We start from the raw sequence: 16,460 nt of genomic DNA, 5'->3' as shown, positions 1-16,460 counted from the left end.
TGTTGGGGGAAAAAGCCAGGCTGAACTAATTCCATATCTGGAACAAAGCTACATTACAGATAAGTCAGTCCTGACACTGCACAAAACAAGTTAAAAGTCTCCTGTACAATTTGTAAGTGCTACAGAAGCACCTGACTTTGTCTAGTGGTTTGTTCTAAACCCATAGCAAATCTTATTACTGTTTCATCTTCTTTAATCTGAGTATCAAATGCAAATAATAACCCACTAATCAACCCCTTTCCTCTCTCTGCTGTGCAAAGCTTTCATATTTTGACTGGCTTACATCATTCTCAAATTCACTAAGATTTTTCCCAGTTAGGAACAACAGCACTTAGTTCTCAGTAAATATATTCCATCTAGAGTACTGTGTCCAGTTGGAGGCTCCCCAGTAGAAAAAACAGATGGAGATGCAGGATAAGAGTCCTGCAAAGGATCGCTAACACGAGCAAAGATTTGAGCATCTCTTATATGATAAAATACTGGGAAAGCTGAGACTATGTTGTCTAGAAAAAGAGAAGGTTCAAGGGGTTCTTAATGTGTATAAGATGCCTGACAATGCACTTGCACTTCTGAAGGCTAGGCTGTAAATGCAAAAGCAGTGCGTTCAGTGGCACCCAGTCACAGGACAACAGGCAATGGGCACAAACAAATGAATGTCTCATCTGAGCATCAGGAAACTCTTACTGTGAATGTGACTAAGCACTGAGGTTGCCCAGAAAGCTTATGAAATGTAAGTCCTTGGAGACACTCAGAAACTACTTGGACGTGTTCCTAAGTAATCTGCTCTAGGTGATACTGTTTGATCAGCAGATTTAAACAAGATACCTTCCAACTTCAGCCTTTATATGATCATCTTTTTCCTTCAACACATGCATTTAAGTTAGAGGCAATAATATAATACCAAATCAAGTTCCAAGTGACATTATTTACACATTTTCCATTACAGACATTTTGACACTATCAATAAGATACTATTTTCATCTAACAACCTGTTGCTGTAACTTATAGTCATTTCTATACTGGTACAGCAGTGTAGAGACACTCTTCAAGTCCAAAAAACTTCATCCAGGATACAGCTAAATTAAATCTGCAGAAGCTTATAAATTGCATTTGATGAGAATCTCATTTACTTTAAAGGTAACTTGTGCTCCAAGATTACTTTGTTACAGAGAAACCCATCTTTTATTTCTCTTATGAAGGCAAAGGACTACAGAAAAGCATATTTTCTTCCCCTTAAATTTTTTTATCTCTGCAAAGTGTAGCAATGTTTTTTCAAATATTGGCTGGAGGGAGAAGGAGAGTGGAGAACAATATTTGGAACTGTAGCTTTGCATCTCAATGAGAGGAACAATTTATCAGAGCTAGGGAGCTGTCAGTCCTTGACATGATAAGGAATAACATCAAATGAGTAATGTTTCCTTCAGACCCAGCTCCTTTAATTACAAGCCGCTTCCTTGCAGAAGAGAGACAGAAGATGCAGAAACACCAATTTCATGCACTTGTGCCTGAATAATGTCTCCATGCTGCCTTTTCCAGATGGCAACCTTTTCAGTGGAGGAACTAATGATGTGGGCATATTTAGGGAAAAACCAATAACGGAGTCTTTAACCTTCAACAGCAGAAAGCATGTTGTACAAAATGTTCCTTGGGATACATTTACAAATATCAATTACATTGCTCACTGAGGTGTAATCAGCTGTAATAATCAAAATTAATTTTAAAAAATAATTAAACAGACCCCAGGGCAAATAGTCAATGCTCTTGCAGTATGACATCACAGTCTACATATGTACCTGGGAAGTACTTGCTCACTCTGAGCAGCAGCATGATTTTAAGGAATGAGAAGGATGCTGTGGCATACTGAAAAGACTGCTGCTCAGCAAGGCATTATCATCAGACATATTACTATCATAGCCTCTCACCAACACACCTGGAAATGAAGCAGTGATCACTGGGAATATAGCTTCAGCATGCTGCATCTTGAGCTAGCAGATTCAAATACTCTTAAGCAGGTTCTGTAGCAGACAGTCTCTTCAACAGGAGAAAAGACCTTGATACTTTCTGCACAGATGAGAATGCCAGACTCTAAGGTGACCCACTGAAACAGCTCTGAATAGTCTGCCAATACAGTGTGTCCCTACCCTATAGCTACCTGCAGTCCCGACACACACAACTAACTGGTATGCTAGACAAGCACCTAGCAAAACACAAATGTCCCCGTCTCCATTCCTAAAGGAAAAGCTTACAAATGGAAAAGCAAGTCCAGCTGCATCACTTCTACTAAGGAACATCAGAGAACATAAATGCTGGCAATAGGAATGCTGCATACACTCCAGACCTACCTTTGCTTTGTATAAGCTCTCCTTATCTCTTGACACACACAAAAAAAAATCAAGATCTGGACCTCTAATCTTTAGCATTAGGTAAGAAATGAGAGAACAGTGCTATGGTAACACCTGATCCTTTTTCGTAATTCAGTGTCTTAAGGACAAGGTTTACATAAGAGTCAAAAGGAGCATCATTAATACATGTTATTATGTTAAGGCTGCCTAACTAAGGCCATGGTTCAATGCTACTAGAGCATTACAAATAATATGGCCCTGGCTATTGTAACTTCTTAGAAATCACATTCAGTAAAACATACATTCTTATTGTACTCCATTTTACAGCTAGAAGTGTAGGATTCACCAAGACTCAGAAAGCTATGAATGTCATAGAGAAAGAGCAGAGTAAATAAGTGTAAAGTGAAAATGTGCCTATAGGTAGACACCACCAATTCTATCATTAGAGTTGCAGCCTAGAAATACAAATGCCAGATTTACTCCACTCAGATAAGTGGAGCAAACCTTTCTGGATTAACCATTCTCACACTTCACTCCTCCTAGTCATAAAAATCAATACTGCCAACATAAGTAGTTCATGAAGGGAGATCTCAGTGAATCCCAGTCTTTAGTTTATTACCTGGCTATTCAGTTTCCTACTCTTCCCACCCTAAAAATACATTACTCCCCTACACTTTTTTTGCCTTGCTTTTTAAACTTGATTATTTAGAAAGTTCATAAAGTTTTTGACCGTCAGAGTTAGTTGGATTTAGAATTATAGATACTATTACGCCTCAGTTACTTAAAAGCACTACAGAACTAACAGATAGTGTTGACAAGCAGGACTTAGGTCACTAAATGTGAGGTACATGAAGGAATACGAAAAGCATATGGATGACCAGGCACTATTAACAAATCCAGTTGGTAGCATTATAAGCACAACTTCTGAACTTCACTTTCTACACAGACATGAATCCCATCACTTTTCCCAACAGAAACAGCTATACATACACACAAAATGACAACATTTCTAGGAAAAAAAAATCATGTTTTCTCACTCCCATGTGAGCTACATAATCATTCCATACATGGACAGGTGATCTGTTGGTCTAAAGCCATTTCACAGCATGTCAGTACTGCTCTAAGACTGATCAAATAAACTTTAGATGACTAATCAGGGTTGTGTAGGTACCTCTGCCCAGTCCCAGTGCGTGCTCCCAACACTACTGCACAAACACCTGGATTGCCCTGAGCTCCAACACTGCTTTATGTCTTTAGCTCACTGAAAGGCAAACCCGAAGTAAAGCTTTCTGGCCACTGCTATCCAGGTCAGAAAAATATTACACAGAACTGTCTTTTTCTAGTCTTGAAGGCTAGGAAAGCAACCTTAATAGCAATGGCTAATTTCCAGAGGAACATTTCAACTGACATACCCAAAAGCCTTCAAAATCCAGACAAATTCTCCAGAACCATGCCAGAGGAAGAGCAGAGACAAAAGACAAAAAGCAGATGTTACCTCAGATTTGCACATCACTTCCTTTGTATTTCGGCTAGGCATCAACCTCATAGCAGAAGAAAGGCTTTCACTCCAAGAATTATGCTTGCTTTGAGACAGGCCTAGTATTGATTTATTCTGGAGAACTCTTTTCTCAGATGCTGTGAGCCAGAAAAGAAAAAGTATCTTGAAGTTGAGCTTTTGGAAAAGTCATGTATAACATATCCATTTGACACTAGTGAAAAATTTCTACTTACAAGAACATTAAAAACCTGTATTTCAAAATCTTACTGAGGTTTGCTATAGACAGCTGTCATTGGAATGACCTTCACCCAAATATTCCCACCCCCCCCCCATTAGACTGTTAAAATAAACTGGATACAGCTGTCAAAGAACATCCTTCTTGCAGTGCAACACCAGCCCTACAACCTCACCAGATGATTACAGAAGGTCTGAGGACAGCATAGAAAACAGTCGCAGTAGTCAATTACTGAAAATGAGATGCGTACAGCCAAGAAACCGGCAGTTTTACATTATATGCTGTATTCACTGCAGAACCTTTGCTTACTAGAGTGAGTGTTATGCTAAAAAAAAAAAAAGTAGATACCTAGAAAATTTTGCCAAGCCTTTGTCATCATTTCTTCCCATAACGGGGTGATCTCAGTTATCTTCATGTCCCTTTCTCTGTCACTTCCTTTTACAGAGAGATCCATGTCATAAATGTCCTCCAAAGCCTGCCGCCTCTGTGAGATGAGTTGCTTCCAGATGACTTCTATTTTTCTCAGTATCTCCTGATGAACTGACAACAGTATGAATGAAGAATCAATTTATCAGTAACATGTCAAGCAACAGATAAAGTGAAAGCATCTAATTTGGCAAAACACTGCCAAAAAGTTGTTCATTCTGCTCACTGCCTCCAGACATTTGAAGCCAGACTATTCAGTTTAATACACAAAAACACATTTCAGCTGCCTGAGTGAAATGAGTAGGAACTACAAATGATTCTTTCTGGCTCCTCTCTTGGAAAACATCTCATCCGAAGTTTGATGACCTTATTACATGGAGTTCTAAAGAACCTAAATGTCCTCAAATGTCAGAGACAGTGGGAGGAAACAATCTGAACATGCCAAGTCATGAAACAATCTGATATAGCAGCAGGAGATTTACAAGGAAGTGCTGAGCTGTTTTGCTATCTTTCCTTGCAAATCAGACCAATTTGGAATATCCTTCTGCAGTAAGGTTCAACTGACAGAACTGACAGCCTCCCCAGTGAATCATGCTCATATATTTTCACAAGAACCACATGCTCCTCCTTATGTGTAACAGTAATCTAAATGCATCCTGGAAAAAAAATCAACTATAAATCAGAAGTAGCAGTGCACTGATAGTGGTAATGATCTGATGAAGAGATTGGCAAACATAACTATTATTCCCAAGGACACAGAATATGAATTTGAAATAAAAATATATTGCATAAGTAACACCTTTTCCACAATGTGATTTGAAGCTCCTACAAACTCTAAAGAGAGAATTCAGCAGCATTTGCACAAGCTGTATGGATAGCTGTCTAGACCAGGCACCTTCCTACTCTGTAAGCTGAAGTCAATGTGTGCAATGAATTACCATCATCTGGAGTAGGCAGGTTACCTTTCTCCTCTTCACTGGGTGCAAGGAAAATTTGGTGATATGAAGCCAGTTTTGGTTTTGCATCCACCCCAAAACCTTCTGGATAACTATGGCAAAAGGAAAGAAGAGCATGTGAGGAAAGGAAATGTAGAACAAACCAAGAACAGTAAAAAAAGCCAGAGGAACTTCCACTCAACCTCTACTATCTGACTCACACAGCAGGTCAATATTCCCAGACTCAATAGCTTACACCAATCAGATGACACAGCAGAATTTACAGGAAATGGAAACTAAGTGACAGCAAGTCTGGCTTTCAAAGTTATGGAGCACTCATCAAGATCCTATGGATCATTATGTCCTACAGGTCTTATACCTGCAATCCTTGATGTAGTCATAACTACCATTTACCTCAATTAGCCAAAGCACAGGACTGTTCTGAGGCAGCCAAACTGCATCCACCTTTCCCTGCATCTCTCCCGAGCATCTTGTATGTGAACTGTTTGCTCTAAATTTCTTCACTGAAGCTATCAACCATTTTGCAGTAAACGCTGTGTTGCCATATCCTAGAGCTGACCTGCTTACTTATTTGGTTTACAAAAGCATTCAGCACATCAAAGCCACATACTTAAACACCATATTATTAGGATCAGGTAGATATTATTACAGTTAAGAATATTATGGCCAAAAAGAATTATAGTTGTTAGGATGTCAGGGAATTTCAGTAGGTAAAGAACACCAAGAACTTCATCTAAGCAGTAATACTCAAAGTAAATATAATGAAGTTCATAAAGCCAGAAGACAACTTGTACACGGATCCAGAAATGCTATCAGTAGCTGGAGAATAAAATATGACAATCTTTCTTAAAATCCATGTAAGCAAAATAGACCATCACAAAATATAAAACTATCTACAAAGTGATCCCAAATGGTCAGAAAGTTCATGAACTGAAGAGACAAGAGATTAAAAGAATCAAGTAGGGAAGTATCACTTAGCATTTGCTCTGTTCTCATTCTTCTCTAAGGGCCAGAATTAGACAACATAGGAGTCAGGGCCTAGATCTTTTTTCTGACCCACTAAAGGCACTTGTAACATACTATATTATTTCAACTGTAAGCAGGAACCACTGCAAGATTCCTCCTTTTGTATACACTGCTATACATGACAGCACAGAGTTAAGTAGACATCACACTGAGACAGACATTTGTACCTGCCAGAATTCAGTTGGCAAAGACAGTGCATTAGGCAGATAATGAAGTTAGTACTTGAGTTATAAGTTGCAAAAATAATGTCCCACTGCTCCTGCAGAACACTGAGCGTGTTAAGGACATAAAACTGTTCTGGAAGTGACTGTTGTGGTCTGGACAGGCAGTAGAGGATGGCTCTGTTTAAAAAGCCATACATGGCACTGAGTAAAACATCCTTTTGAGAAACAGGGGCTTCTAAGGCCTGTGAAAATAAAAAAAAACAAGCAGTAGTGCATTTGGCTTGTTCAATGAACTCCCATCACCAAGGATCCATTCCTCTCACTTCTTTTAGCTGCTGTAAAATTATTTCAGGAATATTCCCCCAGACCACCTGTTACATGCAGACTCACTCTTCCTGTAGTTTGGTGGAAGTCTATTGAATTGTGGAACAGTAATTTTTTCTCATTCTGTAACACATGTGTAGACAATAGACAGTGGCACAGGGAGAAGAGCTAACAGTCCAGCTCTAGCTGTCATTTACAGCCACAATGAGCTCATGCAAGAAAAGAGGAATAACAACAAGCAAATTGTAGCCATCTTGAGAACTGTGTCATCACCAACAGCATGAAACAGAAAATGTTGACAGTGGTTTGAAAAAGTCTTGCATGTGACTCACTTTTGTAATCTGCTTGGCAATGAAGAGCAGGATTTGCTTGGTGTCTGTGGCAAACATTCTGCTGATCATTTTCTCAATCAGCTTCTGAACAAAATAAGTAACATTCATCATGTATACAGATGCAGTTGATTCCGAAGAACTATGAAGATCGCTGTTCCCTGGAGAGAATTATAGGATAGTTGATGAATATGCTGAGATTAAAACACGTGGTGTGAGATACGATATTATCAGAGCTAAATCTTAACAGATTGATGTCAGTGACTCAGAGGTGGGACATGTCTAAGAAAACTATGTATAGCAGAAGCATGCTAATTAGATTGGGAGGGACTGCTCCACCCAAAGGACAGAATCAAACCCACTAAAATGCTGCATGGAAGGACAGGTCCCACCAATGACTCAGCAAGTAGAGCAGCAACAACTAAGTCAACCAGGGCTGTTTCCAGAAGCACTCAAGGAATGCCCTAGGTTTATTTCTTATGAAGTACTCCATTCTAATGTTCAGAATCTGTTCAAAGTAACTGAGAAACACAATAATACTACAGTAATTTATGCAATCTGGTCTGTGACAGGATTAAATACACAGACCAGATTGTTGAACTGAGTCTTACATATTGTTTCCAAGCCTGCCTAATAGTTACAGCTAAATAACAAATGCCAGCTAACTAATGATCTGCATCTTACTACTCACCTCTTGGTCTTGTTTTCCCTTCGCCTTGACTGATAACATGGAAGACATCCATAGCAGAAAGCAAGACTTTTGTCTGAAAATGTCTTTTCTGCTCACTGGTGGCATCCTCTGGAGAAGCCTGTATAGTCACCATGTACACATTACTACAGCAGACAAACATCCAGAAAATTAGAGACTCTGACATTCATTTTCAGCTTTTATTCAATGGCCTTTCATTTTACTAGATCTTTAGTAGTTTGGTAAAAGCTTTGCTCAGAGCAATAAGAAGAGGTCCTAAGTGAAGGAGCATACCCTGAGAATTTAGATTGCTAAACATCTCCCTTAACCCCCTTGGCACTGCTTTAGGAAGATAAGGAGAAAAACAACACAGAAAGAACAATAACTATTTCACTTCTGTGCTTGAATCCTTACTGAGGGCATATGAAAAGCAGTGTGACAAGTTACCTTTGGCATCATATTCACAGAGAACACAAACAGAACTGGCATTCAATGACAAAATAGTAGCTCTCAAAGCCTGTCAAAAGTACATTCCTGAACTGTTAACAGACAAATGTAACAGCAGATCCTCATATCCTAGCTGGGAGAAGAGAATATCTTACTAAATCAACACTCTTTTAAGAGAGCCAGCACAATGCACTTCTGCATACTGAGCACAAGCAAAGCTGTGCACAAGGGTAGAATAGGGGCTCACAGATGGCTCCCAAGAAATCTTGTCTTCAGTGAATCTGGACTATTGACAATTTGATGATTAAATCTTTCCACTCTGAGTGGCTGGAATTCATAACCAAGGTTCAACTGTACAGATTTTACTTATCTATTTTAAGAGGGAGGAAAGACAGTTGATTTGGGGCTAATAGGGCACTAAAAAGAAATTGTCTGAAAAAACAGTATACAGGAATGCTTCATATAAAATCTTTCACCCTCAGAATTCAAGAGGAAGTTCTAATGATACACAGGCATTACTGAGGAAAAGGGAAGAATTCCATGCCTTACTTTAATGTTAGGTTTTTCCTGAAAAAATTCATTTGCTTTTGTCTAGAGGTAGCATTCTCTTAGTTCACATGAAGGCAGAGCAGGTAGAAAAGAAGTCTCTTCCTTGCAGATAAGGTTGGAATTCTATTAAATATGTTGTCCTGATCTGCCAGGAAGTTATGCATGCTAAGAGTTGTGATCCAGCCTGGGCTGCAGACATTTCTCACTGAATACACTCTTCACCACTCCCAGCCCTTCACTAGGCCACTAGCATGTTAATTGCCTCCTGTCCTTCCACCCCCTAACACAAAGCAGAGCAGCAAAGCCTGAGGACTATGGAAAAAACCTCAAGAAGCAGCTCAAGTGGATGCCCTTGTTTGTTTGCTGGGATGTTGAGAAGACTGTCTGTCAAGATGATGTGCAAGAAATCCCACACTTGTTTCTTGGCAGGATGTGGCAGGAGTGGGAGAGAAGAAGAATCAGTGCAGCCTTTCCCTTCAGCAATTGCTGGACATTCAGGGGTCAAAAGACCTTCAGAACCTCCCTGTAGACACAGATCAAGAACAGGATTTTAATTTCTAACCTGCTTCGAAGCTTACTTTTCATAGCAACACATTTCTGAAGGGTTTGTGATGTCTCACATTCACATACCTTGACTGGTCCAGAATGGAAGGCAACCATAGCTAAAGTTTTCAAGAATTCAGGACAGTGCCACACTGGGTCCTGAGTGTAACTATGATAGATCAAGCAGAGAAATTGTATAACATTTCCTGGATAGACAGTCTCCCAGGAGGCTTCTGCACCTGTAATGGGCTAAACACAAGCATCCATCTGGTCAAGAAAGCATTCCACACTCAGATAAAGCTTATCTTTCCTCCTTTACAGGTATTTCTAAGCAGGGAAGCAAACACACCATCACCACAGGGAAGCCGGAAAAGGCACAAATACTTAACTCCCAGCTTGCAGACCAAAGATTCACCTGATCAGAAAGGTTATATATCTCAATCACAAAGAATGTGCAAAATGGGTGATGCTGTGGGTAAAACTCGAATCCTTGTTTGGAATTCTTAAACATGAATCCATCACTTCATCAAATATATATGCTAACATTTTGAAGTCCATGCTCACCAGTTAAGCTCAGTACTGCCATGCACCTCTAACATTCACATAGTTAATTATGTCATTTACATTACACGTTCCTTGCCACAAGTCTTACCTTGTCCACAATGACTCTAACCATTTCTAGCAATAAAGCAGCTGCCTCTGCACACAACCCATTTTTGAGGACATTCTCTGTAACATGCTGCTGCAAGATCCACTGCAACATAGAGTCAAGATTTCCCTACATCAGGAAGAGATATTTTAAGAAGGAATTGGATTTATGACACGTCAAGTACAATGTCTGCTCTAAGAAAAACACACACAAAAACCACATCAGTTCACATCTTCACATCTAGCACTAATACATTGCTCCCTTCTGAAAGACGTCTTTGGCATTATTTGTGGAGTGGAAAGCCTTATGCCTTCTAAGAACACCAGGAGAAAGTACCTAAATCCACTAATTCTGAGATTTTAAAGAGTTCTGACAACATAAAAACAGATGGAAAAACTAGAATGAATTGCCTTCTAATGTGAATTAGTTAAAAGGTATTAAAAGACTTAAAGAAATTTGCTCAGAAAACATTTTCTCAAGTCAAACTTACTTCATTCTTAAAGTGTGGATGACTGATTTTAACTACCACAAAAACTAAGTATGGCAGGATTTACAAAAACGTTACCATACAGAAGGCAGTAAAATGTCGAAGTAGTAAAGTTACAGCAGCTTTATGCTTGTCCACTACTTTCTTACCTTAACTGTTTCAGGTGGCTCACTGTATGGAGTTGCCAAAAAGAGCCCTGCCACCAGCAAGTAGATCTCAGGAATGTGGATATGATCAGTCAGACATTTTTGCAACACAGAAAACCCAAAAATCAAGATGGAGCCACTGTCAGGTACCAGAGGATGAGTTTTTAAATTATCTGTAAAGGAAAACATTCTGAGGAAGTGTCTACAAATAAATGCCAAATTGAAGATAAAATTACTGACCCAACTTCGTCCTCCTCTGTCTGTGCCCTAGGCCACTTAGAGCTCTGCTAGATTCAAACATTAAAAGTTCACAAAACTACTTCAGATTAACAGGTAACAATTTTTTCCCATTGCCACTTTTGTTACAGGAGACTGTCCCTGAATTCTTCCTCTTCTCTTTCCTAACCACAGATCTAATGTCCAGCTGAGAAGAAGCTGCTAAAAACTACTCAGAAAAAAAGCAAGCTGGAAAAAAAACTTAAAGGGTTCAGTACACAAGCTGACATACAAATTCCTCACAGGCTTGATTTTAAGCAAGAAAAAAAGTCATGTCTATAACTTCTCATTGGAAAAGCCAACAACTTCAGTGCAAGCAGCAGTGCTTTCCATCTTTCACCACAGAAGAGCCAAGGCACTAGGATAAGCCCATTCTGAAATGTAATACTAGTTCTTGGTCTAGCCAGATTAGTAGGAATTCTGCTACTGAGTTTGAATCAAGGGATTGTTTCAGGAGCATTAAAAACCAACACATACATACCCATTAGAATACTCAATCCAGCAGTGCTGTTCTCCAGCCAGCGCCCAGCCACTATTCCTTCCTTGAACTTATTCAGCAGCAAACGATTGTGTAGGAAATACAGAAGTAGCTTGATTCCTAGCACAACTGTGCTAGAGTGCAGGTAGCTCTGTGTGAACAGCAGAAACCAGTCTGGCCCTAAAGCCAAAAAAGCTTCCTCTTGTGCCCTGCAATAAACAAGAGAAATGGAAGTACAAGGAAAGAGATATGGTAAATAAAAATTTCCTCACTTTTAAAATCACCTCTTAGTAATTTAGACACCCAAGTTTCCCCAGAAAAAATCTGATTAAAATTTTGCCACAGCACAGACTTAGGAAGATTTAAAGACATTTGCAGTTTGAGCCACTTCATTTGCCCTAAATTCAACCACTTTTTACAAAAAGCTTATTAGCATTGCTGTCCCCTTTGAGAAAGCACAGGGATAGCTGATATAAACGACATCACCAACTAGGTCTTTCAGCCTGGGAATTCAGAATCCAAGTTTAAATTCTGAAGTCCAATGTAAGTTAACAAATGGAAATGCACAGTTACAGCATCCAGCAATGTAAACTCCTCTTTTTACTTACTCAAGGTACAACTATAACTGCATATTTATGACTGTGATACAAGGACTTCAGAAATTCCACATTAGATTTTCACAGACAGTTGAGATTTTTCCAATTCTTGCAATGAAGAACCATCAACCCTGCATTCCTTCAAGATATTTTTCAGTAAACATGAAACTTCTTTCATGGATATCAGTGTCAATCCCAAGTTAATCACTATCAAAACAATTCTGAATCCACTCTGATCTTACCATTTTGCTGACACAAAAATGCATAATTGTGCTATGTTATGATCAAACATGAAGATAGATCAAGTCTGGATGAGTCACTCTTAGCTCCCAATTCTTCCTACTTACTCAGAGGACAGATGAATTTTGGCTGAGCAAATTACATCTAACAGCATCTTCAGTAACTGGTTTCGAAGCCAGATTGTCTTTCCAGATGTTTGGCTTAAGGCTACAAATATCAGAAAGTATAAGAGTAATGAAGAAACAAAACACACGTTCCATTGCTTTGACGAGCAACCTTGTTTGCATTAGATTATCCCAATAGAAGCACTTCTAACAATTCTTGCAAAGTAAAAAGATGCCAACATCAGATTTTACGAAAATTAGAAATGACTTCTGCGTACATTATAAAAGTTCTGCCTTTAGAGCTTCTTAAAACTCATCTGAACTACATTTTAAATAATAATTCATAGGAAGCAATCTCAAGTTAACTAGAGAGGAAAATGTAAACAGGAAGTGACATGCATTTCCTAGATGTGATGTCTATTGGTACAAACTACAATTACTGGTATCTACTTAAAATACTGTTTAAAGGTACAATATCCCATATAATCTAAACTGAGAGATCACAGTCAGTTTTTTGGAAGCTCCTCCACATATAGGAGACTTAAATGAATGGATATTCTTCGTAGGAGCAGAGCTCAGTATAATTAACTGCCATAAGTGTAGCAAATTATTCATAGAAAACCCAGGATGTCAAATGAAATCCAGTATATTGGAAGCAATTTCATTTTAACTAGCCTTCACTTCAGTGTGTATCTGTGAAATCCAACATTATGTGTATGGTCTGGACAAAGCAGTTAAAATACTGGTGGCTTAGCAGAGAGAAGCTAAGAGAGAGAGACCAGGCCTTCCTGGATAAATATTATGATTACCACTCCATTCCTCACATTGGGACTTCATAGCAACGCAACTCTTCCCCACAATTTTATGTCATGTGAGTGTAACCTGTCCCTTAGTCATCTGAGCTGTGTCTCTTCCTGCCACTAGTGGCAGCAGCAATATGTTAGTTACATTTAGAGTCCATCATGCAGGGAAAAGAGAATGTGGTCAGCCATCTATGAGAACATATGCACCAAAGGTAGTTCCTCACCTTCACTGGGCATCTCAGCTGTACTGTCCAGGCAAAGCTGATTTTCATCCACAGAAGAAGGTTTCAAAGTGTAAACAAGGAACAAACCAATCCTTCCAGAGATAGAAGGAAGCAGTTTTGGTCAGCGGAATAAAAAACATTTGTCAAATTACTTTGGGATAACATTCTTTGCCAGTAAACATTAGTGTGTTGATGACTGCTAGAAATTCTAATTGCTTGAAAAAACAAGCTGGAAATAGGATGGTACACATTTATAACATAGGAAGTAAACAAAAGTTATTTATCTAATATAAATGATGTCTATTCTACTGCACAAGTGTTTTTATCTCCTAATTTGAAAGGTCTTTTACTCTAAGGATGGCAAAACTGGGTTAAGCACTGTGTTTACCTAAAGCTGGAGGCAAACTCTGATCTTGGGACATTTGGATATCACTGTCATTAGCATTTGCCTTCCAACTGTATAGTCAAAAGCAGAGAAACCTCAGCAGCTACTCAGGGAGGAAAACTGGTAATTTCTGTTCACCAGTAGCTTGCCTTAACACTTAATCTGGTTATAAAGATAGATGTTACATACACATTTTGTGTAGCTTCATGATAAAGGTGTTCCTTAAGGGGTAGAATATCATTTATTCTGAGGGAATTTTCCAATGGTCATGTGTAAAATCTAGGAGCAGTAGAAAACCTCAGCACCTTTCAGTGCCATAGAGAGCCTGCTATAGTCTCTGTTCTCAGGCAGGTTAAAATATGGTGACAATTTTCATCCACTTAGTCCACACCAATGGGCCGGGCCTGACAACCAAATTCCCATGGAATAGCCTTTTATAAGATTTTAGAAGACAGTTTTATGCTCACTCCTTAGCATAAGACAAATGTAAGGTAATAAATCCATTACTTACACCTTTGAAAAAAAAAAACCCAAAAAACAGAAAACATGCCAACTCATTCAGCCTAAGGTAGGAACACACAATTTCACCAAAAAAAAGGAGGGCTAGCAGTAAGTTCACATTAGCTTACTCCACAGTAATGACTTGAATACCTTTCAATAGAGCTAATAGCTAACTGCAGAGACCACGGATTTCAGCAACTGTCTCTACAATTTGCTTGGTCAAAGACAGAGCTTTTAAACAGCTTTTTTCTGTGCAGTGCATTTGCTTTGTGTTAAGTCAGAATATAAATGGGACCACTGTTAGCATTTTGTGGAAAGCAAACAAGTAATGAAACACTCCACTTCATGAAATCCTAACAATTCCATGTTTAGCTGACAGAAATTCAAAACCAAGTAGTACAGTTACTGGGATACAAGACAAGCCAGTGTGGTTAAGCACATAGACAAGTGGGGCCATGTTCCAGTACTGAAGGTATTGCAATACTTCCAGAATAGGCTTTAGTAAGACCAAATATTAAGTACAGACTCTCTGTAGTCACAGCCATATCAGTGGGACTATTTGTAACATCACTGTAAGGACAATCACCTGGCCTGTGAGTTACATAAATGTAAGCTTAAGTAACACTGGTTTGAAGGCATAAGAGTCATTAATCAGTGGGAACTTGGAGTTGCCAAAGATTTGGGGATCCTACCAAACATAAGGTTAGAGAAGTTCTATCGGATTTCTCTCTAACACAGGCAGGAGAATAGTTCATCTGCAAGCTGAGAAAAAAAAAATAGATTTTGTTACCTGAGAACATCCTTTGTGTTAAAGTATCCTTGCAACACATGGGATAGGATAGTGCAGATCACAGTGATCCTGGAATTACTGATTTCAGGATCATTGAAGAGGAAAATAAGCTTGGGTACCATTTGCACCCGGTGGGCAACTTCAGCATTCTGACATCCACCTCTGCATAAAAGCACAGGGACTATTAAAAGCTTTTACTGGAAAGGACAAAATTTGCTGGGTTTCAGCTAAAGGGATTCTCAGGTTGCATTGATACTTTGCACCTTTGGCTTCTGATGATGCCTTGGCAACTAATCAAACATTATCAGACAAATTGAATATGTGTCAACAATGGAGATCTAAAGACTTCTTTGTGTATTTTCCACCTTTTGCATTCACCCTCTCCCCAGGAACCTGCTGCATTTGAGTTCAAAGAAAATAGTATTGACTTTCCAAGCAGTGAGTTGGTGGTAATAAATGCTGTTCTTGTAAAACTCGGCAAGGGACATCAAATAGTTCTGCAGAGAGCTTTCAGATGCCAAAATGAAGGAATCCAGCATTGTGCTCTATTCAGCCCCTCTGCACTGCTACATCTCCTCAGATACATTTAACTTCAGTGAACTGGTTAAGAAAGTATACTAATTAAAAAAAACCAAAACAACAACAGATCATCCTAGTTGCTTTCTGGCTAAAAACATGACTCTCTCCCCCCTTTTTTTATTTAATAAACTCCACACTCCTTCAAAGATTCAGATGCCTCTCCCTAGCATGCATTTTAACTTTTATTGTGCACTCATAGTTCCATATATACCAAGGTCAAAGAACTTCTCCTAGTCTGGTCTTGCTTTCATCTGTCTGATGAAATCACCAACTCCACACCTGAAGTTAGAGATGAGTATAGATGCATCATTCACTCTGAGAACCCAATCATTCCAACTAGGATAAGGCCCTCCACATCAATCTTTCAGTCTCAGCCATGTGCTTCTGATTGAGATACTAGCTGTGTACCTGGAGCATTGCAAGATCTCCACAAGATGTGCAAAAAGAGTAAGGTCAAGATTTTCTGGTGCCTTCATCCAAAGCTGAAAGATAAAGGAAAGAAGAAATTTCACTACTGTGATGAACTTACGGTACAGTTACCTGCGGCAGAGGAAGATTAGTAAGTGGTTCAGAGAAAATAACCTCCAACTGCTAGTCTCTGAAAAACAATGTGTGGAATTCTTTATTTTCATGCATATGTACAAAGATTAAGCAAGTAAATAAAAGTACAAATAC

At 39.0% G+C, this 16,460-nt stretch overlaps 1 protein-coding gene across 4 annotated transcripts in view; it reads right to left on the bottom strand.

Annotated features, from left to right (window-relative positions):
- The window catches only part of WDFY4 (WDFY family member 4), a 113,949-nt gene that overhangs the window by 59,393 nt on the left and 38,096 nt on the right, over nt 1–16,460 (bottom strand). For 2 of the 4 annotated variants that reach the window (XM_032445415.1, XM_015866825.2), the window contains 15 exons: nt 16,194–16,267; nt 15,207–15,368; nt 13,531–13,622; nt 12,507–12,606; nt 11,567–11,772; nt 10,813–10,982; nt 10,180–10,305; nt 9,615–9,776; nt 9,310–9,507; nt 7,992–8,109; nt 7,304–7,461; nt 6,651–6,889; nt 5,440–5,549; nt 4,424–4,615; nt 3,838–3,977 (listed from right to left, as the gene is read on the bottom strand). In XM_032445415.1, coding sequence (XP_032301306.1) covers nt 3,838–3,977; nt 4,424–4,615; nt 5,440–5,549; nt 6,651–6,889; nt 7,304–7,461; nt 7,992–8,109; nt 9,310–9,507; nt 9,615–9,776; nt 10,180–10,305; nt 10,813–10,982; nt 11,567–11,772; nt 12,507–12,606; nt 13,531–13,622; nt 15,207–15,368; nt 16,194–16,267 — 2,247 coding nt within the window. The remainder of the gene's footprint in view (nt 1–3,837; nt 3,978–4,423; nt 4,616–5,439; nt 5,550–6,650; nt 6,890–7,303; nt 7,462–7,991; nt 8,110–9,309; nt 9,508–9,614; nt 9,777–10,179; nt 10,306–10,812; nt 10,983–11,566; nt 11,773–12,506; nt 12,607–13,530; nt 13,623–15,206; nt 15,369–16,193; nt 16,268–16,460) is intronic. The other 2 variants (XM_032445416.1, XM_032445417.1) reach the window with 2 other exon arrangements.

The sequence above is a fragment of the Coturnix japonica genome, chromosome 6 (genome assembly GCF_001577835.2).
Source record: "Coturnix japonica isolate 7356 chromosome 6, Coturnix japonica 2.1, whole genome shotgun sequence".
Classification (NCBI taxonomy): domain Eukaryota; kingdom Metazoa; phylum Chordata; class Aves; order Galliformes; family Phasianidae; genus Coturnix; species Coturnix japonica.
Note: the sequence above shows the minus strand (reverse complement) of the source record. Positions and strands in the feature narration are given on the sequence as shown.